This window comes from Notolepis coatsorum, assembly GCF_963971535.1.
Source record: "Notolepis coatsorum genome assembly, chromosome: 11".
NCBI lineage: Eukaryota > Metazoa > Chordata > Actinopteri > Aulopiformes > Paralepididae > Notolepis > Notolepis coatsorum.
This window is the reverse complement of record NC_140175.1, coordinates 98,410,585-98,434,636: the sequence shown is the minus strand read 5'-3', so window position 1 is coordinate 98,434,636 and position 24,052 is coordinate 98,410,585. Positions and strand designations below refer to the sequence as shown.

The following is a 24,052-nucleotide window of genomic DNA, read 5'->3' as shown; positions in this document are numbered from 1 at the left end:
CAGGGAATCATTCAGGTGATGCCGTTTCAAATGCGTGATCGCAATAAAGTTGAACAATGACATGGCTCTGGCTTGTCAGTTAGTATTGACTCGCCATACTAAAGCTAATATGCTCTGCTGAATTACAGCTCTCGTTCAGTGTAGCTGCGCGCTGTAGTCAAAGGTTTTGTCAGAATAAGATCAAGTGGGGGTGTTAAACTGTCGTGAACGATTCATCTCTTAGCTGGTGCTAATAAAGGATGATCGCTGGCTCACGCGTGGGCTTCAGTCAGTGTCACGTGACTACACTGCAGGTGTGTGGCGTCTTTGCTGCTCGTGGTAACGGTTAGAAGATGTCAACTGAACTGATGACGTTAACTTTGTTTGCAAACGTTAACGGCCGTTAGCATAGTGACGTTAGCTCTTAGGCTAGCTCGTTATTAGCTATCTATAACATTAAACATTATCCAACATGTTTAAAATACCACGACAGCCCTAAATTATAACGTATATTGTATTTAGCTCCCAAATGTAAAATAAATGTAACTCACTTTTCCACAGATAAACGACATCTTGCTTGAGATGATAATGATGATAATCCAATCTGTTCAGTTCTGTTGCCAAAAGCTGGTGTAATTCAGTTCCGTTAAGTTCTGAATACTAGATGAGTTAACGTTGACACTTTTATATGAGACACTTCGCAAAGCCACGCCCCTAAATCCCCGTCATATTCGATCACGTGACGTCATCCCTTACGTAAATTATTTTAAATTCATAGGAGGGCATCCGAACAGCCAATCACGACACGGCGTTCATGGAAATCCCCCTAACCTCGTTCACAGCTTTAGGCTTACGCAAGATGCGTCTCTACAATTCGTAGCCGCATTTCTGCAGACCCCTCTCTGATTGGTTGAGGCCATTTCTGCAGACCCCTCCCATTTCTGCAGACCCCTCTCTGATTGGTTGAGCGAAGCCTCTCTCTGATTGGTTGAGCGAAGGCCCTTTTAAGGTACGCACTTGGTTTGAGCAAAGCCCCTCTCAGGTACGTGTTGTAAGGTTATCGCGGTGCTCGCGCCAAAAAAAGAAAAAAGATGCCGCACATTAATATGGCAGCAAATCTTAAAATACGCGTCAGCAATGATGAGCGTTTTCCCTGTACTCCGCCATGTGAATCTAATCTGGATGCGTACCCTGAACTTGTGGTAGGCCTAGACATTTTCAATTCATCATCTTGTTTACATCAGGGTCCCCCATGTTCAATTCATGATAACATATATGACATACAGGTAGACAGATGGACAGTACTGCTACATCTAGACATTTATGACATACCAGATTTTGAACTTGTGTTAGGCCTAGACATTTTCAATTCATCGTCTTGTTTACATCAGGGTCCCCCATGTTCAATTCATGATAACATATATGACATACAGGTAGACAGATGGACAGTACTGCTACATCTAGACATTTATGACATACCAGATTTTGAACTTGTGGTAGGCCTAGACATTTTCAATTCATCGTCTTGTTTACATCAGGGTCCCCCATGTTCAATTCATGATAACATATATGACATACAGGTAGACAGATGGACAGTACTGCTACATTTAGACATTTATGACATACCAGATTTTGAACTTGTGGTAGGCCTAGACATTTTCAATTCATCGTCTTGTTTACATCAGGGTCCCCCATGTTCAATTCATGATAACATATATGACATACAGGTAGACAGATGGACAGTACTGCTACATCTAGACATTTATGACATACCAGATTTTGAACTTGTGGTAGGCCTAGACATTTTCAATTCATCGTCTTGTTTACATCAGGGTCCCCCATGTTCAATTCATGATAACATATATGACATACAGGTAGACAGATGGACAGTACTGCTACATTTAGACATTTATGACATACCAGATTTTGAACTTGTGGTAGGCCTAGACATTTTCAATTCATCGTCTTGTTTACATCAGGGTCCCCCATGTTCAATTCATGATAACATATATGACATACAGGTAGACAGATGGACAGTACTGCTACATCTAGACATTTATGACATACCAGATTTTGAACTTGTGGTAGGCCTAGACATTTTCAATTCATCGTCTTGTTTACATCAGGGTCCCCCATGTTCAATTCATGATAACATATATGACATACAGGTAGACAGATGGACAGTACTGCTACATCTAGACATTTATGACATACCAGATTTTGAACTTGTGGTAGGCCTAGACATTTTCAATTCATCGTCTTGTTTACATCAGGGTCCCCCATGTTCAATTCATGATAACATATATGACATACAGGTAGACAGATGGACAGTACTGCTACATCTAGACATTTATGACATACCAGATTTTGAACTTGTGGTAGGCCTAGACATTTTCAATTCATCGTCTTGTTTACATCAGGGTCCCCCATGTTCAATTCATGATAACATATATGACATACAGGTAGACAGATTGACAGTACTGCTACATTTAGACATTTATGACATACCAGATTTACAAATACAGTACTGTTTGTGATACAAAAAGAGTCCAGAAAAGAAAGGCTATACATTTGACGTAGAAACTGTACATTGGAGGCGGTTGGGTGGGTGGGGGGGACTGTACATTGCTTCTTCTAAGTGTCTATGCTTTTTTTTGTCAGTATTTACTGGCTTTCAAAAAAATAACATCTTGTTGCTTGTGTGTTGAAGGACTTTTTACCGAAGGGTTACACATATCATGTCTGCACGTACAGACGTGCGGTGAACCCATCCTGCGTTGACCATACCTCTTTTGAGGCCACTGTGCGACTGGTGTGACTCACCAGTCTGAGGAGGAGATCCTGGTGTGGGCAAGGTCGATGCAGGTCACCTGGAGAGTGGCCCATACAAGACCCAAGAAGATCATCTTCAGAGTATGTTGTTCTTTTAGAGTTGGTATGGTCAACATTCCCTGAGAAGTGATTTTCCACTTTCAGTACGTTCAGCTGAATGGTCATTTATGGCTGATACTATAATATTTGTCTCCAAATATATGATGGCTCTGGATCATTTGACTCTTATTTACCATTTCAACCACATTTGCATAACTACAGTGGATGTCATTACTTGGGTTCATGGGTTCATGACAAAGCAACATCTTGGGAGGATCTTTCTGGTAAAATAAATATCTTATAATTTTTATACAGAGAGACTACAGGTGCCAGCACAACACCAGGTGCACAACAACCACACAAACACCTGGCAAGGTGTCTAAAAACACAGGTTGCCCGGCTGGAATGAAGATCACCCTTGTGCGCACTGTGGACTCCAGTGGACGACCGAGCACGTATGTGTAACACACAAACCCATTTACATTCCAAATGGAATTCAAATTTTATATTTTTTGTTTTTTATTTCTCTGTTTAACAATATGTTTTACCACACCAGGAGCACTGATGAATGAATGAATGAATGAAAACTTTATTAACAGATTGCAGAATGGGTACAGTGCAGTACAGCTCAATACATACAATTGTTAAGGGGATGCAGACCAGAGAAAGACTTTCGACTTGTTTACACCAGGGTCCCCCATTTCCAATTCATCGTAACATATATGACATACATGACATACAGATAGACAGTACTGCTACATCTATACATTTATGACATACCAGATTTGCAATTACAGTACTGTATTTGTGATACAAAAAGAGTCCAGAAAGAAAAGAGTATATACATTAGGCGTAGAAACTGTACATTGGATTGGGTAGGTGGGGGTGGGACTGTACATTGGAGGTGGTTGGGGGGGGGGGGGGGGGGGGGGGGGGGGGGGGGTAGGAGTGTGGGGGGGGGGGGGGGGGTTGGGTAGGAGGGGTGGGTGGGGACTGTACATTGGAGGTGGTTGGGGGGGGGGGGGGGGGGTAGGAGGGGTGGGTGGGGGACACTGTACAACTGTACAAACAACACTGTACATTGGATTATTGACAAGACCATACTTGGTAATTTACTGTACATTGGCGGGGGTTGTGTTCGGACATTTACAGGGGCCAGTTTCGAGTTGCAGTCTCCCTTAGGTGTTTTTTGAGAGTGTTTTTGAAAGTGGGTAGTGATTCACATTCCTTTACAGCTTTGGGTAGGGCGTTCCACATTGATGTGGCATAATTGCGAAACGTGTTTAGTCCCTTGTTTGAGCCGAATCTGGGTTTAACATGATTTGTGGAGCTCCCTCTGGTGTTGTGATCGTGGTATTCACTGACCTTTGGGAAGTATTTAGTCATGTACATGGGTACCTTGGTCGTGTAGTGTATCTTGTAGACCAGGCCCATTGCAAGTTGCTGTACTCTGTCGTCTACTCTAAGCCATCCTAGGTTGTCAAAGTGGGCAGGGGTGAGGTGGGTTCTAGGAGTAAGGTCAAGCAGTAGTCTGACCAGTTTGTTTTGAGATGTTTGTAATTTTGTTTTTAGCGCCTTTGAGGTGCTTTGGTACCATGAGGTGCAAGCATAGTCGTAGTACCCTTGAATGAGTGCTCCTGCTAGAGTCTTCAGGGTATTCTTGTTTACCAGTGAGGAGATCCGGTACAAGAAACGAGTTCGTTGGTTGACTTTTTTTATTACATTGGATGCCATTTTGTCACAGGAAAGATTTGCCTCTAGGATGGAACCCAGGTAGGTAATATCTTCTTTCCTTGTGACAATATTGTCACCCACTGTAACTGAGAAGCCGTCGGTCTTGCTGAGTTTGTTATTTGAACCGAAGAGAATGGACTCTGTTTTGCCCATGTGTAATGATAGTTTGTTATCAGCGAGCCATATGCAGATTTTGCTTAGTTCTGAGCTGAGGGTTTTTTCAACCTGTAATTTGTTCTTGTCAGAGACCAGCAGGGCTGAGTCGTCCGCAAACAGGAACAAGTTGCAGTCACAAGCTGACGACATGTCATTTGCATAAATTAGGAACAGTAGCGGACCTAGTATGCTTCCTTGTGGAACACCACAGTTTACTGTGAGGGGGGGGGATAGGGTACCGTTTACCTCCACCATCTGCTCTCTCCCCTCCAGGTAGGATTGCATCCAGCTCACTGATAGACTATCAAAACCAATTGCTTTTAGCTTGTCAATCAGAATGGTGTGATTGACAGTGTCGAAGGCCTTTTGTAGGTCCAGCATGACCATGCCGCAGTATTTGCCCGCGTCCACCTCTTGTTTGATGTGGTCGTTTAAATAGAGAAGGCATGTGTCAGTGGAGTGGGATGTTCTGAAGCCAGATTGGAATTCGTAGATTAGATCCCCACATTCCCGCCTATCCCATGAGCGTGTATATCAGCAATATCCACAATCACAACATCCATGTGGCTGATGCTGTGCGTCACAAGGATGTGGGCAGCGAAGCCGTAGAGAAGCTCACCAAGCTGTTCGAGTCTGGACACTCGCCGTCCTCTGCACTGGACGTGTTCAAGTATGATCTGCAGGTCGAACATGGGGATGAGTACATCTACGCCTCAGCAGACCGCTCCATCTGTCCTGACCTGCGGTTCTGCTATGCGTATGTATGATGACTGGATAGTACTGACATTACAAAGTCAGCCCATATATTGTTTGTGGTGATGTATACACTTTCACATGAGACAACATCCTGTACCTGTTTTACCGTGATATGTGTTGTATGTTTCATGCCTTGTATTTTTGACACGGCACATTACAAATTGCTCAAATTGGCACAAATCAACATGAACTGATGTCATATTGTTAGATTTTCATTGTGTGTCATGTTCTATTTTAACAGACTGTACCACCAGATATTCAAGGCAGAGTATGGAAGCTCAGAGGGGAAGGGGATGCGAGAGGCTCTGGAGAGGCAGGTTAAAATGTACAATGCTCAGTGTGGGAGTGACTGTGCCAAAGTGAGCCAGGCAGGGGATGGTAGGCAGTTCCTTGCCGTGATCTGCTCTCCTCTGATGAAGAGGGTTCATGCTGGCCTTAAGCAGAGTGGAGAGATGGCCTTTATGGATGCATCCGGTAACATGGACAGACAACACTGCCGTGTCGTCCTGATCCTGACGCACAGCTGTGCAGGCGGTCTACCCCTGGGGATCCTCATCACCCAGTTAGAAGCGAGTGAGGTCATCTACCAGGTAACCCCCCATTACAATAGCATAATACTATACTATACTATTACTTAGTTGACGGTTATCCTGATATTGAAAAGGTACAGTAAGTGCTAATACTAGTTAACCAAGGTAATCACAGTAACCGGTTATTGCTACATCCCTACTTCCAGGGACTGGAGATGCTGAAGTCCCTCCTCTCTGAGAATGCCTTCTCAGGCAGAGGAATGGCAGGTCCACAGATATTCCTGACAGACGACAGCACAGCAGAGAGAGCAGCCATCCACAGGGCCTTCCCAGAAGCTACGCTCCTCCTGTGTAGTTTCCATGTGCTGCAGGCTGTGTGGAGATGGCTGCTGAACAAAGACCACAACATCCACATGGCTGACAGGCAGGCTCTGTTCACAGTAGTGAAGAACATCATGTATGCCAGGGAGGCGAGTGAGGCAGATGGCTTCTTCCAACAAGCCTTGCAGATTGATCTTGTGAACAGGTACATATCCCAGACAAATGGGAGACTCGGTACACTCGGAGATCACAAGTACATTTCCCTTTATAAACAGGCATTCAAGTGCATAAATGCAGGGAAAAGCAATACAAATGCACTATATTAGCTCAAGGGGAAGGATCTGAGATGTGTAGGTTTACATGACTCGTCTGTTGTCGTCCTTGTCCTGTACATTTTGTTTTTTTGTAAAATGCCAGGTACCCCAACTTCAGGGCATACTTGGAGACGTTGTATGGCCGGAAGGAGTCTTGGGCCCTGTGCTTCAGAGCAGCGTTGCCGGTCCGTGGAAACAACACAAACAACTACGCAGAAGCCGCAAATAGGATCGTGAAGGATAAGATCCTGCGCCGGACCAAGGCTTACAACGTGCCCCAACTTTTTGATTTTCTCACCACTCGCCTCAATGGGTATTACGAGGCACGCATCACAGATGCAGCTCTCGGCCAGTGGGACAGGTTCCATAAGTCAAGGTCCCTGGTAAAGACCAGTGACGTCAAGCCAGAGAACATTTCTTGGGTAAATAACAATCAAACTGGCACAAAAAGGCACACACACCTAATTTATACAGCATGCAATGACTGAGTCTGTTGTGTTTTTGACCTATGTTGATTTGACATTTCTTGCAACAAAATAAGTAAAAAGAAATTGTCTAATACGATAGTAGCACAATAGAACACCTAAAATTCAAGGTTTGCTCAGATTAGAAAATAGGAAATAAATGTATAATAATGTATAAGTCATTATAATTATGACTTCCCTTTTGTATCTGTCATTATGTGTAGATTGATGGGTCAACGTTCGAGGTGAAGAGTGCCTCCACACCTGGTCGACACAAACCTTGAGACGTGCTCATGTCCTGTGGGCAGCTCAGGGGCACCTTGTAAACATCAAGCTGGTGTTATGAAGGTGTTCCCTGGGAACAGCTGCACTTTTCTGCCAGTTACCCCCAGCATGAAGGCAAAACTGTTGTATATTGCCACAGGAAGTAAGTAAGAGAAGGAATACAATTACTCTAGTCTGTAGAGTGTACCGGTATACTGTGTATGTACGTATACGGATATTAACACATGGGCCGGTTACAGACATGGTCTAAGACATGACAGTACTATCTAGAGTTGGTCCATTCAATTAACTATCTGATCCCGGACTTGGTCTAATCCATGGCTACGAAACAAACCCTAAATATTATCAATTAATTATTACTGTACATGCTGACTTTAGCTGGATATTCTATCCTAGATGACTACATCCATGACAGTTTCCTGGAGCCTCTGAACCCTCATGTGATGGGTGTATCCAGTGGGTCACAGGTCCTGGAGCCTCTGAACCCTCATGTGACGGGTGTATCCAGTGGGTCACAGGTCCTGGAGCCTCTGAACCCTCATGTGACGGGTGTATCCGGTGGCCGTGGGTCACAGGTCACTCCAGAGCTGAGCGACCAGACCACATTTATGGGAGCTGACGGCATTGAAGGTGGAGACTTGTTTTTTCAAAATTGTGTTCATTGTCATGGCCAATAGTCAATGTATTTATACATGCATTATAAATACAACAATTAGGTTGCTCAACACGTGGGATGTCCATTGGCAAGGCGTACCTCTAGGTGCTGACACCTCAAAGGCTCGATCTCAAGTTCAAAGAGGAGTTCCACGAAATGCTGACCAATGAGGAACTTCAAGGGGGAGCGTCAGCCATGATAAAGATCTTCAATCAGCTGAAGGGGAATCCCTCCAAGCTGCTGTCAGCTCTACACACCTTCGGCCGCTCTGGTATCAGCCATGCATCAAAACGTGCACACGCGCTCAGGCGAGTCGCTAACCGTGCTGGGCCAAGCATAGCGGCTCAACCCACCTCTGTTGCCCGTCGTAAAATGAAGCTCGGGGGTCGACGCCGGCTCGCTGCGGGGAGGCCGAAGAAAAGTGTGGTGAGCACAGACCATCGCTATAGTTTCCCAACGGGAGTAAAGTCTGGAACGCACCACAGCCTGTCACAAACAGTAGAGATGTGTCGTAGCAATCCGAAGTGACATTGACCACCAATATAGCATGTACATAAAGACCCAGTGCCTCATCTGGAGCTAACAGTGTATTGCACTACCACAGGACCTAGCATGTCCTACCATGCTCTGTAAATAACTCAACATATACTGATATGCATGCCCTACTTTGTTTACTTGTTTTATTACAGATATGCATGCCCTACTCTGTTTACTTGTTTTATTGCACAATGTCGTTCTATTGACGGGACCTAAATAACCTATGTACATATACCGATATGCCCTACTCTGTTTACTTGTTTTATTACCGATATGCATGCCCTACTCTGTTTACTTGTTTTATTGCACAATGGCGTTCTATTGACGGGACCTAAATAACCTATGTACATATACCGATATGCCCTACTCTGTTTACTTGTTTTATTACCGATATGCATGCCCTACTCTGTTTACTTGTTTTATTGCACAATGTCGTTCTATTGACGGGACCTAAATAACCTATGTACATATACCGATATGCCCTACTCTGTTTACTTGTTTTATTGCACAATGTCGTTCTATTGACGGGACCTAAATAACCTATGTACATATACCGATATGCCCTACTCTGTTTACTTGTTTTATTACCGATATGCATGCCCTACTCTGTTTACTTGTTTTATTGCACAATGTCGTTCTATTGACGGGACCTAAATAACCTATGTACATATACCGATATGCCCTACTCTGTTTACTTGTTTTATTACCGATATGCATGCCCTACTCTGTTTACTTGTTTTATTGCACAATGTCGTTCTATTGACGGGACCTAAATAACCTATGTACATATACCGATATGCCCTACTCTGTTTACTTGTTTTATTGCACAATGTCGTTCTATTGACGGGACCTAAATAACCTATGTACATATACCGATATGCCCTACTCTGTTTACTTGTTTTATTACCGATATGCATGCCCTACTCTGTTTACTTGTTTTATTGCACAATGTCATTCTATTGACGGGACCTAAATAACTTATGTACATATACCGATATGCCCTACTCTGTTTACTTGTTTTATTGCACAATGTCGTTCTATTGGATTCTATTATATGTTATTACTATTGTATTATGCACATCGTTGCGGGCAAGACCACCCGCATTTCATTGTAAACTTGTATGCAAATAAACAACTTGTGACAAATAACTCTTGACTTGACCACCAGCCTCTCTCTCTTAAGGCATTAACTGGGTTAATTAATCTAAATGTTATATTGTAACTGTCTAGTTATTGATTGATTGAATTGATTGAAAACTTTATTAACAGATTGCAGAATGGGTACAGTACACAGTACAGCTCAATACATACAATTGTTAAGGGAATGCAGACCCCAGAGAAAGACTTTCGTCTTGTTTACATCAGGGTCCCCCATTTTCAATTCATCGTAACATATGACATACAGATAGACAACTGGGTTAATCTAAATGTTCCATTGTACAGTAAGTGGGGAGTGTAAACAAGTTGAACGCTAGCTGTGTTGTGAAATGTGAATAAACCGTGAAGTCACGCGAAATAACGTTATACGCGAAGCTATACAAACCAATTACATAATCCTATCCAACATGTGTAAAGGCACACACAACATATTCCAGTTAACGGTATATTTTTTTAATGATTCGTTATGGCGTAATCAATACTTCCATGCGTATAAATTGCGTTCGCAACCTCCATGTTTTGGGGCTATTCATCAGAAAACTCTGATCCGGGATTCGGCTCCCATCCGTCGGGCAACAACCGTGGGTTTTCAGCCTCTCTCTCTGGAGTTAACGGAGTTTCGACTCCTGGCTAGAGGAGCTTGTCTCGGCTCATGCGGGGGGCCAATCAGAGAGGGGCTTCGCTCAACCAATCAGAGAGGGGTCTGCAGAAATGGGAGGGGTCTGCAGAAATGGCCTCAACCAATCAGAGAGGGGTCTGCAGAAATGCGGCTACGAATTGTAGAGACGCACCTGAGAGGGGCTTTGCTCAAACCAAGTGCGTACCTTAAAAGGGGCTTCGCTCAACCAATCAGAGAGAGGCTTCGCTCAACCAATCAGAGAGGGGTCTGCAGAAATGGGAGGGGTCTGCAGAAATGGAGTTCAACCAATCAGAGAGGGGTCTGCAGAAATGCGGCTACGAATTGTAGAGACACGTTCAGCTAAGCGCGGATAGGATCTAAGGGCGGTAGTGTGATCCTTCCACACGTTACACGCTCTCAGTGAGAGTCCGCGCTGCCAGGTGAAAAGAAGCGGTTGATTGGCTAGACGTGTGTCGGAGGAAGCACGTGATAGCCTCCACTCTCCCAGACCGACTGTGGCGGGTAAGTGCGCAGCGACCAGGAAGGGGATTGGGAATTGGCATAACGACTAACATTGGGATGGGAGAAAATCGGAGGAAAAAGGATGAGGGAAAAGATAAAAAAAAAAAAAAACATGGGTTATTGCTTATTGCTGTATTTTGATGATATTGAAAATTCTCTCTCTCTCAGGACCTCCTGACTGTGACCAAGGCTCTGCTTAACTCGAGTGGAGACTTCTTGGTCGCTCTGCGTCTCCTCCAAGCTCCCTGCCGCCTCCTGTTCTGGAGTTGCCATGACGACGGCCTCCTGCTCTCCTCTGACCCTGCAGAGCGCCGGCAGCTCGAGGAGAAACATGGACAGGAGGGCGTGGCCAAGAGACTGGCCTTTCTGGACCTGGTGTGATCAATCACCATCAGTCACTGAGCTCAAACACCGTAATAAGTAATAGACCACTACACTTCCGCGTTACATTGAAATCAGGGAGGAGATTGCGGGGGGGTCAAATGAATGGATGTGGACGAGAGCCGTGATGGAAGTGGTTGCCGATACGGCTGTGGGGATGCTAGAGACATGATCGAATAGACGTTTATGCGCCTCGCTCTCCTGAACACGGCGTGACCCATAACTAATCGATCAGAACTAAATCGGCAGAGAAAAAGCCCATTTTAAAGCACCTATTCCGCATGGACATGCGCAGAGTGCCCATGGAGTCTGGACGACGCGAGATGACGCTCAAATGAATGTGGACTGTTCTATCAGAGGGGGGAGCTTCGGTGGCCAATGTCCTTTCAGCCGAACAGGATAATGAAGAAATGATCCCACTAAATGGCCAGACGCGTCTTATGGCGACATCTACAATTACCTCATTGAGTCTACAGGTAGACTAATGTTTATATTTAAGTGCAGCGGTCTGTAGCCACTTACATGACCATCGAAGCTCCCCCCTCTGATGGAACAGTCCACATTCATTCTCGCGTCATCTCGCGTCGTCCAGACTCCATAATCAGGCGCCCCGACCGAACTGTAGGAGTCGCTGTTTACAACAACCCAGACCCACCCCGCCAGCTTCTCCCACCCTCTAATACAGCCAATTGTATTAGTGTGAACGGCCAGCCAAGCTGGTGACAAACCCGGAGCTGTGAGCTGGATTCGAACAGGCGAATCCAGCGTCTCCGGGGTTGGTGACGAACGCAATCTCCGTTACGCCACCTGACCGCCCTCATGGTTTCTTTTGTTAATAGAAATATGAGTTTAGAGTTTAGACTCCGCACTCCAAATGAGTTCCAACTCTAATCAGGGTTCCCACAGACATTGCAAAGTAAAATTCAAGGACTTTCAAGTACTTTCCCAAGCACTATTTTTTATTTTAAAAGGGCATTTAAAAGGTTACAATTTACTTTTAAATGCTGATTTTTATAGAAAAATCTGATCCAATATTTATGGCTTAAAACCAATTTACGACAATTAGTTACACTTTAGATAAAAAAATTGTCATGGATGAACAAGACTTTCAATGTGAATGGTTGATTTGAATTTCAATTACTTTTTAAGCACCTTGTAAAAAAATTGGCTGTTTTCAAGGAATTCCAGGCCTTGATTTTATTTTAAAAATTTTATCAAGCACTTTAAGCACTTCAAGGACCTTGTGCAAACCCTGGGGTTGGGTACCGTTCACATTTGTGTGCAATGCACACTGTGCATTATGAAGGGACAACAATTGCACCAAGTTTATAAAATAATATTTAAAATGTTTATTAGCAACGCCAAGCTTTCAAACCATTGCGTTTCTCTGTTCGAAACTCTCGTGCAACTGTGTACCTTTGAATTTTCTCTGCGATACTTGTACAACGAGCGTTTCGCAGAGGACAAGTTCTTCAGAGTTAATATGGGATTTTCCTATGGGTAAAATGTGCACAAATTGTAAAAAAAAAAAAAAGAAAGAAAGAAAACAGCCATTTACCATTTCAAGAATAAGAATATAATTCTTTGTAATATAATTCTGTCTTTTGACAATAAAATCCCATAATTAACTCTGAAGAACTGGCGAAACGCTTGTTGTACAAGGCGCATCAGTCAGCTAAAGCTGTTTTGAGCAGTGTTGACCAGCAGTTTATAAAATAATATTTTAAATGTTTATTAGCAACGCCGAGCTTTCAAACCATTGCGTTTCTCTGTTCGAAATTCTCGTGCAACTGTGAGTACCTTTGAATTTTCTCTGCGATACTTGTACAACGAGCAGGATTTTCCTATGGGTAAAATGTGCACAAATTGTAAAAAAGAAAACAGCCATTTACCATTTCAAGAATAAGAATATAATTCTTTGTAATTCTTTGTAATAATTCTGCCTTTTGAGAATAAATGTCGGCTTATACCTCATTTGTGCGTTTGGACTGTTGTTTTTAATGTACAATAGCCTACGTGCATTTTTGAAGTCCAGCTCCAGTATACTTCCTGGCAGAAGCTCACACTTTGGTTTCCTGTCGTGATTAATCACGTCATCCAATAGTATTTGACAGGAAACTATTGTATGAGCTTCCTCCAGAAGTATACTGGAGCTGGGGACTATACAGTTATGCATACCATTGTAAATTGACAGTTATTTTGCCCAATTATTTATAATTATATAATATAATAATAATTATTATTCAATTATTTTGTTGGCAAGTCTGAAAAGTAATGCAAGAGACTTGCCAACAAAATAATTGAAAAATAATGATTATTATATTATATAATTTGGCAAAATAACAGTCAATTTACAATGATAGACATGCATAACTCTATAGTCCCCAGCTCCAGTATACTTCTGGAGGAAGCTCATACAATAGTTTCATGTCAAGATACAATAGGATGACGTGATTAATCACGACAGGAAACCAAAGTGTGACCTTCAGGAAGTGTACTGGAGCTGGACTACAAAAATACATGTAGGCTATTGTAAATAGACAATACATTGTTGTAATATATATACAACAAAATAATGTGATATCACAGTAATTTCGTACAATTTGATGTTGTGAAGTCACAATACATTGCTGTAATATATATACAACAAAATAATGTGATATCACAGTAATTTCTTACAATTTGATGTTGTGAAGTCACAATACATTGCTGTAATATATATACAATAAAATAATGTGATATCACAGTAATTTCTTACAATTTGATGTTGTGAAGTCACAATACATTGTTGTAATATATATACAACAAAATAATGTGATATCACAGTAATTTCTTACAATTTGATGTTGTGAAATTACAACAATGTATTGTACTACCATTACTGTGAAATTACAACACATTGCTGTGAAGCCAATCTTACTGTAAAAGTCATGCAAAATATTGCCAGTAATTTATTGTAACTTTACGGTGAAAAATCTTACAGTGATAGCTCAAGTTTACGTTGAAGTCAGTGCCGTTAGTACATAATTATTATTATATACACAATCCCTTTGGGTGGAGCCAAGCGGTCCTCACAGCACGGTCCTCACAGCGCGGTCCTCACAGCACGGTCCTCACAGCACGGTCCTCACAGCACGGTCCTCACAGCACGGTCCTCACAGAGCGGTCCTCACAGCGCGGTCCTCACAGCGCGGTCCTCACAGCACGCTCCTCACAGCACGGTCCTCACAGCACGGTCCTCACAGAGCGGTCCTCACAGCGCGGTCCTCACAGCACGGTCCTCACAGCACGGTCCTCACAGCACGGTCCTCACAGCACGGTCCTCACAGCACGGTCCTCACAGCACGGTCCTCACAGCACGGTCCTCACAGCGCGGTCCTCACAGCGCGGTCCTCACAGCACGGTCCTCACAGCACGGTCCTCACAGCGCGGTCCTCACAGCGCAGTCCTCACAGCGCGGTCCTCACAGCACGGTCCTCACAGCACGGTCCTCACAGCACGGTCCTCACAGCACGGTCTTCACAGCACAGTCCTCACAGCACGGTCCTCACAGCACGGTCCTCACAGCGCGGTCCTCACAGCGCGGTCCTCACAGCGCGGTCCTCACAGCACGGTCCTCACAGCACGGTCCTCACAGCACGGTCCTCACAGCACGGTCCTCACAGAGCGGTCCTCACAGCGCGGTCCTCACAGCGCGGTCCTCACAGCGCGGTCCTCACAGCACGGTCCTCACAGAGCGGTCCTCACAGCACGGTCCTCACAGAGCGGTCCTCACAGAGCGGTCCTCACAGAGCGGTCCTCACAGCGCGGTCCTCACAGCACGGTCCTCACAGAGCGGTCCTCACAGCACGGTCCTCACAGAGCGGTCCTCACAGCACGGTCCTCACAGAGCGGTCCTCACAGCACGGTCCTCACAGCACGGTCCTCACAGCACGGTCCTCACAGCACGGTCCTCACAGCACGGTCCTCACAGAGCGGTCCTCACAGCACGGTCCTCACAGCACGGTCCTCACAGCACGGTCCTCACAGCACGGTCCTCACAGCACGGTCCTCACAGCACGGTCCTCACAGTACGGTCCTCAGAGAGCGGTCCTCACAGAGCGGTCCTCACAGCACGGTCCTCACAGCACGGTCCTCCAGTGTGGTCCTCTCCGAGTCTGCAGCTGGATGCTTCTCCAACAGCCTGCATCTACTGCACGATAAGGGGGCGGGAACACAACTTATAAAAAGCAAATTATCGTTCAAGCCTCCAATCAGAGATGTGCGTTTAGAATATACTTACCGTCTGATCCGATCCAAGTTATTACAAATCAGGACTTCAGATTTATAGACTATATATGAACACATAATCGTCAGTGAGGTACATCCTTACCTGTTACTTCAGCAATGAAGTATCAGAACATGATGAATGGAGTATAATTGAGATATGATTTATATCTCCAACTTGTAGTGAACTGCAACACCCTACAAGTTCCATTCTGATTTGAAAAAAAAAAATAAAAAAAAAAATATATATATATATGAACACATAACATTACAGAGTTGTGTTCTATAATAGTTTATTAAAGGTCAGTGTTTATAATGCAACACGTGCTGTAATGGTTGAAGGAATGCGAGGTAAAATATCTGTCCACAAATCAACACAGTGTGAGCACGACACAAAGTAGCTTTATTGAGTTGAAGTTTATATAAAGGTACAGCATAGCATGTCAACTCTGACCTGTCGCCACGTGAAACGAGCCCAGAGTTAATGTTTTTCATGCATTATATAAAATGTATTTACTACTGGTGTTTACCAGTGTTTTAGGCATAAATTACGTTTGCATGATGTTTATGTCTGAGGCTTTGCTGCAGCTCCATGGACTACCAAAGATCTGGGAGCATAAATCTGTTATAAACTAAGTATTTGCAAACTACTGGTGAAGACTTGTTTTAGCTTGTAACCCTAAATACACTCACTACACACACACACACACACACACACACACACACAGTAGGCCAATGACAATATGATGGTGTCATGTGTCCTAAATAAATGAACAAATCACATTCATAGACTAAATTTGTATAGAATAGAGCATTAATTAAAGTTAACGTGTTGGTTATAGAATATAATGCAATCTTAATGCACTAAATAAGGCTGCATCTACATGAATCCGTCAATGAACAGATAGCAAATTTACAGAAGGTATTACGGTCTGTTGGTTATTTTCTTTTTTTTAAACCAGGGATGTCAAAATTAATGCTTTCATTTGAGATTAATTAAAATTATTTAAAGGGTTAAAATAAATTAATCTAGATTAATCTATGGAGTGAAACATCTTCAACGTTCTGAACTTTCAGCAGTATATTTTCTTGTTCTTTTTTTCCATTGACTCATGCACATTTTTGAAAATCATCTGACATGATAACACGTCATTGAGATCAATATTTCAAAAATCTGTGATCGCAATCATATTTCTCCCCCGGAGACTTGAGATCTACTGTTGATCCCCTCTCAACTCTCCAACGGTTCAAGAGCGCCATCTGGTGGCCGATCGGCGGATCGCCCAACCGGAAACCGGAAACGGAAACTGGTGCTCATCCAAATTCGGTCCGATCACTCGCTATAGGTCCCGGGACTCGAGCGCGACACAATGGATAGCGATCCGTTACCAATAACTCGATAAACAACATGATTTGGACGTATATACTATTATACAACCTGGAGATGGATCGCATATTTCAACATCCCATAATAGAAATATTTTTGCTCCACGCTCATCGCCCAACGGCCCGAGGAGACTGGGGTGAGTTTCAGCGTTTTTTTTTACCGTGTTCGATACAAACTGCTCTAATGATCATATCACCCACACTAGATGAATCATCTAACGTTGGCCACGGAATTATAAACAACCCTCCCCCCATCCGGTCAACATCAGATGATAAGTAGTAACTTCTAGAAGCACGTCCATTTGACATTTTTTATCTCGCGCCGATCGCTATCAAACTGTATTTGATCATCAATATAATGCATTTAGGGCTATAAATCACGTTCTGCAGAATGCTGCAGAAAACGATAAAAACATATTTATACTTTAGACTGTATTTTAGTATGAATATGTGAATGAAAAAGTATAACGTTCCCACATCCTGAACGATAGATAATTGACGTTGAATGGGCCATAGTAATGTCAATTTAGCAATACAATTTAAAAAGTTATAGCCCTGCAAAGAAGGGTAACTTCTCCATAGACAAATAGAGCTGGCAGAGGACGGTATAATGATGTACATAAGCCTGGCAAAGAAAGTGTTAATATGATTTATATTACTATTAAGATACTATTAAAATAGTATTTGAATCTAAATATACTTTCTTTGTGTTGATTTTACATTACTTCCATGATTTTTCTCAAGTAAATATCTGTTACAAGCTTTGGTCTTAAGTCGAAAAATGCCATTTTTTTATCTAGATTAATTACAGAAAATTGTGAGATTAATGAGTTAATTTTTGGGGATACAAATAAACAACACAACGCATCGTTGGCCGGACATTAAGATCGCAGAGAGAAGTTATGACTTCCTGAAGACGCAGCAGATTGCCGTATCAAATGACTGAAACCACACGATAAAAGATAAAAGTGAGAGCGATATCCTATCAGGGACAAAAGTAATCACGCAATCTGCAAATGTAAGCTAAACCGAATGCGATTCTGGTGGCAAACATCAATTCAGAGTAGACCTATCAATTTGATGATGCGGATTTGATGTTTATGTTTTTTTTAATAGCAGGGTTCCCACAGACATAGCACAATTTAATTCAAGTACTTAACAAAGCACTATTTTTTATTTTAAAAAGGATACAATTGACTATTAAAATGCTGTTTTTCATAGAAAATAATCGGATCAAATAGTTACGGCTTAAAACCAATTTCCGACAATTAGTTACACTTAGTTTAAATAAAAGAAAATTATTTCTTGATTCAGAACAATTTTATCACGGATGAACAAAACTTTCTATGCGAATGGGTTGATTTGAATTTCAGTGACATTTTAAGCACCTTGTTAACATTTTTGCTGTTTTCAAGGAACTCAAGGCCTTGACTTTTTTTGGGTCAAAAATCAAGCACTTTAAGCACTTAAAGGACCTTGTGCGAACCCTGTAGTAGTTACCGTTGCCCAGCTCCCAGGACATGTTGTACTGTTTGGCTTCGCAGTACTGCAGCAGGCTCCGGGCGTTACTGCTGTTCCACACGTTGCCAACTGTTCTGAGGAGAGCGTTCAGGCCGAAGATGAGATGCATCCCCGAACAGTTTGCAAACGAGTACAACAGATCCACGGCGTACTCTGCCGAGAGAAAAAATAAATAAAATAAACACATCATAGAGTTAGATATTTCACAAGTATAGATCGAGATGTGCAGCAAATGCCATAGACGAGGTTTCGGGCGATCATTTCTGGGTGCCATGAAGTAAGGTTATAATTATGCATAAACACTATGAAATTGCCAATACATTATGCACAATATTCCTCATAATAATGAGGAATTATTACTGATTAGGGCTGGGCAATATATCGATACTTATCATTTGTCATCTAGCTGGGTTAGATGTGTGTGTGAATTATATATATATTTTTAAATACCATAATACACAATTGTTTTGTCGTCTAAAAATATATATGTTAAAAGGCAAATATCAAGTCAGATCTCTCTATTATCCGAGAATGTCAAGTGAACATTTGTTTCTGTTTGATACTGTATCCCACATCATGCAATCCAACATTAACATTGATTACATCGAAGCATGTTATTTTACATTCCTATGCAGATATTGTAAAATACAATGATTTTGTGGATAATTCATTTATTTGTCCATATAACCAAGTGCAATTGGCCCACCTCAAACCCTGCCCTCTTCTCTTGATCCTCCAATCACAACGGTTGCTTCCCTTGGGACAAACTTTGTCAGAGGGAAGCAACAGTTGTGATTGGAGGATCAATAAAAGAGGGCGGGTTTGAGATAGGTCCATTCCCTCTAATCATACCTGTGAACTTGACGCTATTGAACTTCCTCGGCTGCTCCTCTTTCAAAAGTTCTACTTGCTGTTGAATCCATTCGCTTTTCAACCTCTCCTCCAGTAAAGGAGGCAGCTCCAGTTTCTCACAGACATCTGCTAATAAGAAGGAGATCAAACGTAATGGTATTCTTAACTGCTTTTAAAATGAGGACCATGTAGAAACCACATACAACTTACGGTCAATAATAGGAATGTAATTTAAAGCTGCAATAACTGGTTTCTGACCACTAGAGGGCCGCAAGTCTGTAGTGGTTACGTCATTGCTGTTCCCCACCCCCCTTGAAATCGCAATGTATTTCCAATGGACACATTTCTAAATCGTCTCGTTTAAAACAAATAAAGCATGAACATTGCTGGTGTACCTTTCGGTGTGTATTCTTCCACAATCTATAGCTCAACATGAAGAAATGTAGGGGGCGGTAGGCAATTAATTTACTCAGTGTATGCCTGAACACAGAATAACACCGGTATCACTGACTACCACGGCAAGTCTAGGTGGAACTAAGTATAATTTAATAAAAGATCATTATATTTAATCATTATAATAATAATTATAAATATATAATCATTATTATTAAAAAAAAATTCCCTGTTGTACCTAACCGTGACCCCAAAACCGAGGTATGTACCGAACCGTGACTTCTGTGTATAATACCGTTACACCCCTAGTAGTAATATAGGCAAGCAGTAGTGCAGTGTTCATGGGACGAGGTAGCACGCCGTTCCACCTCCTTTCTGAGCAGAAGCACGCACACGCACACAAGAATGCGTTCACCTCGACTTGTGCGCTAAGTACCCACCTGGCTACGCCTTGTTCCTCTTTATCTGTGGTCTTTCTACCGTTTGTTTCGTCTACTCTCACGTCTAATCTTTTTTGTTCTTCCTCTCTCTTCTTCCCCCTCTGTCTCTTTTCTTTCTCTTTATCCTCGCCGCTTCATCCCCGCTACCTTTTTCAGCTTCTCTATTTCAAGGCAATATTTACAAAAACTAAACTAAAACTATAGTCATTTCCTATACAAAACATGTTTCCTACTATTTATGCACATAATAATAATCATGCTTTCAGTACTGTATTGTTTGCACTTTGACGGTTACATTTGCACTCTGGTTAGATGACAAACTTATTTTCACTGTACGGACAAAACATTTGTATTTAATCTAATCTAATAAGTATAAGGCAATTGAAATTGAAGGCTACATCCTGTGCGCACGCGAGGGAACATGTATGCGCCCGCGAGGCATCTAGTTTTTTACCAACCCATTTCCAGTTCCGCGTTCTGCGATCTGATTGGCCACTGACGTTTCTGGTGGGATCTGATTGGCCACTGACGTTTCTGGTCATGCGACATGTGCGCCCAATGGCGTGACGCCTGTGTCTTTGCCCATTTAAAACACAGTGCACCCCCTTATGAAATCACCACTGACTGGTAGATTCCTTAGTAGCAGAGTGCATACTAGTAAAAGACGGTACAAAGGTTAGTCGTTTCTTTTATGGGAAATCTTTATGGGAGCAACGCCTGCTGAAAGAGGTGCGGTCCTGTACAGAACGGTGTACTGTAAACAATGCAAAAGGGGACAATGCATGTAACCTGACCTGTATTGGTTGCAACAACAGAGTTCTGCTGATAGTTCTCGTGCGAGCGCATGAACGCTTTCTCCGGGTTAAAGACCATGAAGTCCTGCCGGGTCCCTCCAAATCTCAGGAATGCCGGTGCCAGTGCTTTGGCCAACGTCCTCAGCTTTGGAGACCTTGTTGTGAGGAGAGAACGTTTCATAATTATGAAGAGTGGGGGGAAAAAACACGATCAAAGGACAGACCTGTCATTCTATAATTCAAGTTTCAAGTTTCAAGTTTCTTTAATAGTTGTCATACAGAAGTACAGAATACTTTTGTACAAAATGCTTCTTATCTGAGGTATAGTGCGGCGTTGACTCCCAGGAGTTATACAAATATGAACACTGACTCTCTTTCAACACTTTACCATATTATATTAAGATATTCTGGAAAGAAGTGACCCAGCAATTATCAAATCTCTTAATTCTGAATATACCTGTACACCCCTCTGTATTACTGCTGAATGATGTTTTTGAGTATGCAGTACATCCACAGCTAAAGAGATTGGTTTTATCTTGTATTACCGTAGCTAAAAAACTGATAGCATCACGATGGATTCAACCGGAAAAAATTTGCCGAAAGGTCTGGATTCTTACATATCTCTATGTGATTCATCTAGAAATATCTACAGCAAGAATTTTGGGTCTCAATGAATCCAAATTGACAATGTGGTTAGAAGTGGTGGAGAGAATAAAAGCTAGCATATAATGGTAGTGTCTGGTTAGGAGCGAATGATAATGGATGGATTATCCATTGGGGGGTCCAGGGTGGGGGGTGCTAGCAAGAGCATATGTGTGTAGGGGAATAGATAGCAGGTATTAGGGGCATATCTTGTATAAGACATTTATTTAAACAGTGATTTAATTTGATGTGCACTGTTAACAATGCTTGTATATCTAATCGTGTGTTGTCATGTTTGTTTATGTGTTTGTTTAAAAAAAAAGAAAAAAGAAAATACAAAACAAAAAGTTTTGCACTACCCTCTCTGCTCCGCCCCCTATCTGCCTGTCTCCGGCTGTCTCGGAGCAATGACCGGAGTGTTGAATGTCCCGTGATTAAGACGGGGAGGACGCAACCCTCTTTGCGCCGCCCCTGTGCCTCAAATAGATTCGCTATCAGCTCTATCTTTAATCTTTCAAAATGTTCAGTTGCTATCGCTATCAGCTCTATCTATAATCTTTCAAAATGTTCAGTTGCTATTGCATGCACTCATCTGTGTTCCACTACACACATGAGTGCATGCTTACCAACTGTTAGTCTGCAACACTACTATCACCGACATCTAAGAAGGGAGATCCCCCCTTGAATGGCCCTTCTAAGGTTTCTCTCCTCCACACTGCCTGTGGAGCATTTTTCCCTATGGTTAGGTTTTAGTGAGTTTTTCCTTACCTTCGCGTGGGGTATGTCTGGGAGTGCTTGCATTCTTTCATTTATTTGCATTTATTTTAAATTTGTTGGACCTTATGGTGTTCTTGTTCTGTTCTTGACTTATTGTTATGTTTCTTCTTGACTTGTTTAAAGAAGACGTGTACGGCCCATGGGGACATTAACGTGTGTTGTCTGGCCTTACAAATACATTTGATTTGATTTTTATTTGATTAAAAAGCTTGCATTTTATACTTCACTTTGTGCTTTAGTTTGTATATTTTGTATAGTGTTTGGTCTTTATTCGTTTGACTGTATGAAACACAATCTCAGGGGGCTCATACAGAACCAAGCATGTCACTGTAATGTACTTTATATGTGACAAATAAAACAAAACTCGGAACTTGAAAGTTTAACTTAATTGATGATCGAGAGCCAAATCCTGGAGCCGATCCAATGAAAGGAGCCGACTCTTGCTTAAAAAAAAAAAAAAAAAAAAAAAAAAAAAAAAACAGGAACAAGGATATGGCACATATTGTGTGTTCCATATGGTTGGGAGGCTCAACGAAGGCAAGGAAACAAAATATCAGTTCAATGTCAACGTTTAAACATTCTGATCATCAGCAATGTTCAGGTTCTGTCACTCGAAGGCTCCAATCGGAGCTGAACGTTGCTTATCAGAATGTTTTAGCTTTGACTGATTGATTGATTGAAAACTTTATTAACAGATTGCAGAATGGGTAGAGTACAGCACTACAGCTCAATACATACAATTGTTAAGGGGATGCAGACCAGAGAAAGACTTTCGTCTTGTTTACATCAGGGTCCCCCATTTTCAATTAATCATAATAGTAGACAGTACTGCTACATGACATCTATATGATGACATACCAGATTTGCAAATACAGTACTGTTTGTGATACAAAAAGTGTCCAGAAAATAGTGTGTATATTTGACGTAGAAACTGTACATTGGACTGAGATTTTAATTTCCTTGTTACGCGTTGAGTTCTGGTTTCAAGCGCTTTTTAAAATGTTTACTGTATGAAGCACAATCTCAGGGGGGCATTTCACTGTAATGTGCATGTATCTTATATGTGATATGTGACAAATAAAGCAGAACTTGAATGAATGTACTAGATTATCAAATGACATATTCAATAAGCTGTGTGGTGGTGTTGGAACAGATACTACTCACCCCAGGAGATACATGAACTTCTCCTCCGACACAAGACTAGCATCTAAGGCCACGGACAAGTAGCGCTCACTGACCCTCCTGAGCACCCGAGACACATCCACATTGAGACTGTACACAATATCATCCACGGGATCGGGATCCGCGTCTCCCGAAAGCAGCTCGGCATTCGCTGCGTTGACCGGGATTTTGTGAGATAGAATCATCAGTTCAAACATCAAAATGAAAACGACCGATTTCATGAATGAATGAATGAATGAAAACTTTATTAACAGATTGCAGAATGGGTACAGTGCAGTACAGCTCAATACATACAATTGTTAAGGGGATGCAGACCAGAGAAAGACTTTCGTCTTGTTTCCACCAGGGTCCCCCATTTCCAATTCATCGTAACATATATGACATACATGACATACAGATAGACAGTACTGCTACATCTATACATTTATGACATACCAGATTTGCAATTACAGTACTGTATTTGTGATACAAAAAGAGTCCAGAAAGAAAAGAGTGTATACATTAGGCGTAGAAACTG

The 24,052-nt window shown here is 42.3% G+C and overlaps 1 protein-coding gene across 1 annotated transcript; it reads right to left on the bottom strand.

The window, feature by feature from the left end:
* Positions 1-15,389: 15,389 nt before the first annotated feature.
* On the bottom strand, positions 15,390-23,729 carry LOC311237208 (heparanase-like; the record flags this gene model as incomplete). Its single annotated transcript, XM_084325017.1, has 5 exons — positions 23,518-23,729; positions 20,935-21,089; positions 19,308-19,433; positions 18,410-18,608; positions 15,390-15,471 (listed from the first exon to the last, which is right to left on the bottom strand). The coding sequence occupies exons 1-5, from the start codon at positions 23,718-23,720 to the stop codon at positions 15,390-15,392; spliced, it is 765 nt and encodes a 254-aa protein (XP_084181143.1). The 5' UTR covers positions 23,721-23,729.
* Between the last annotated feature and the right edge of the window lie 323 nt (positions 23,730-24,052).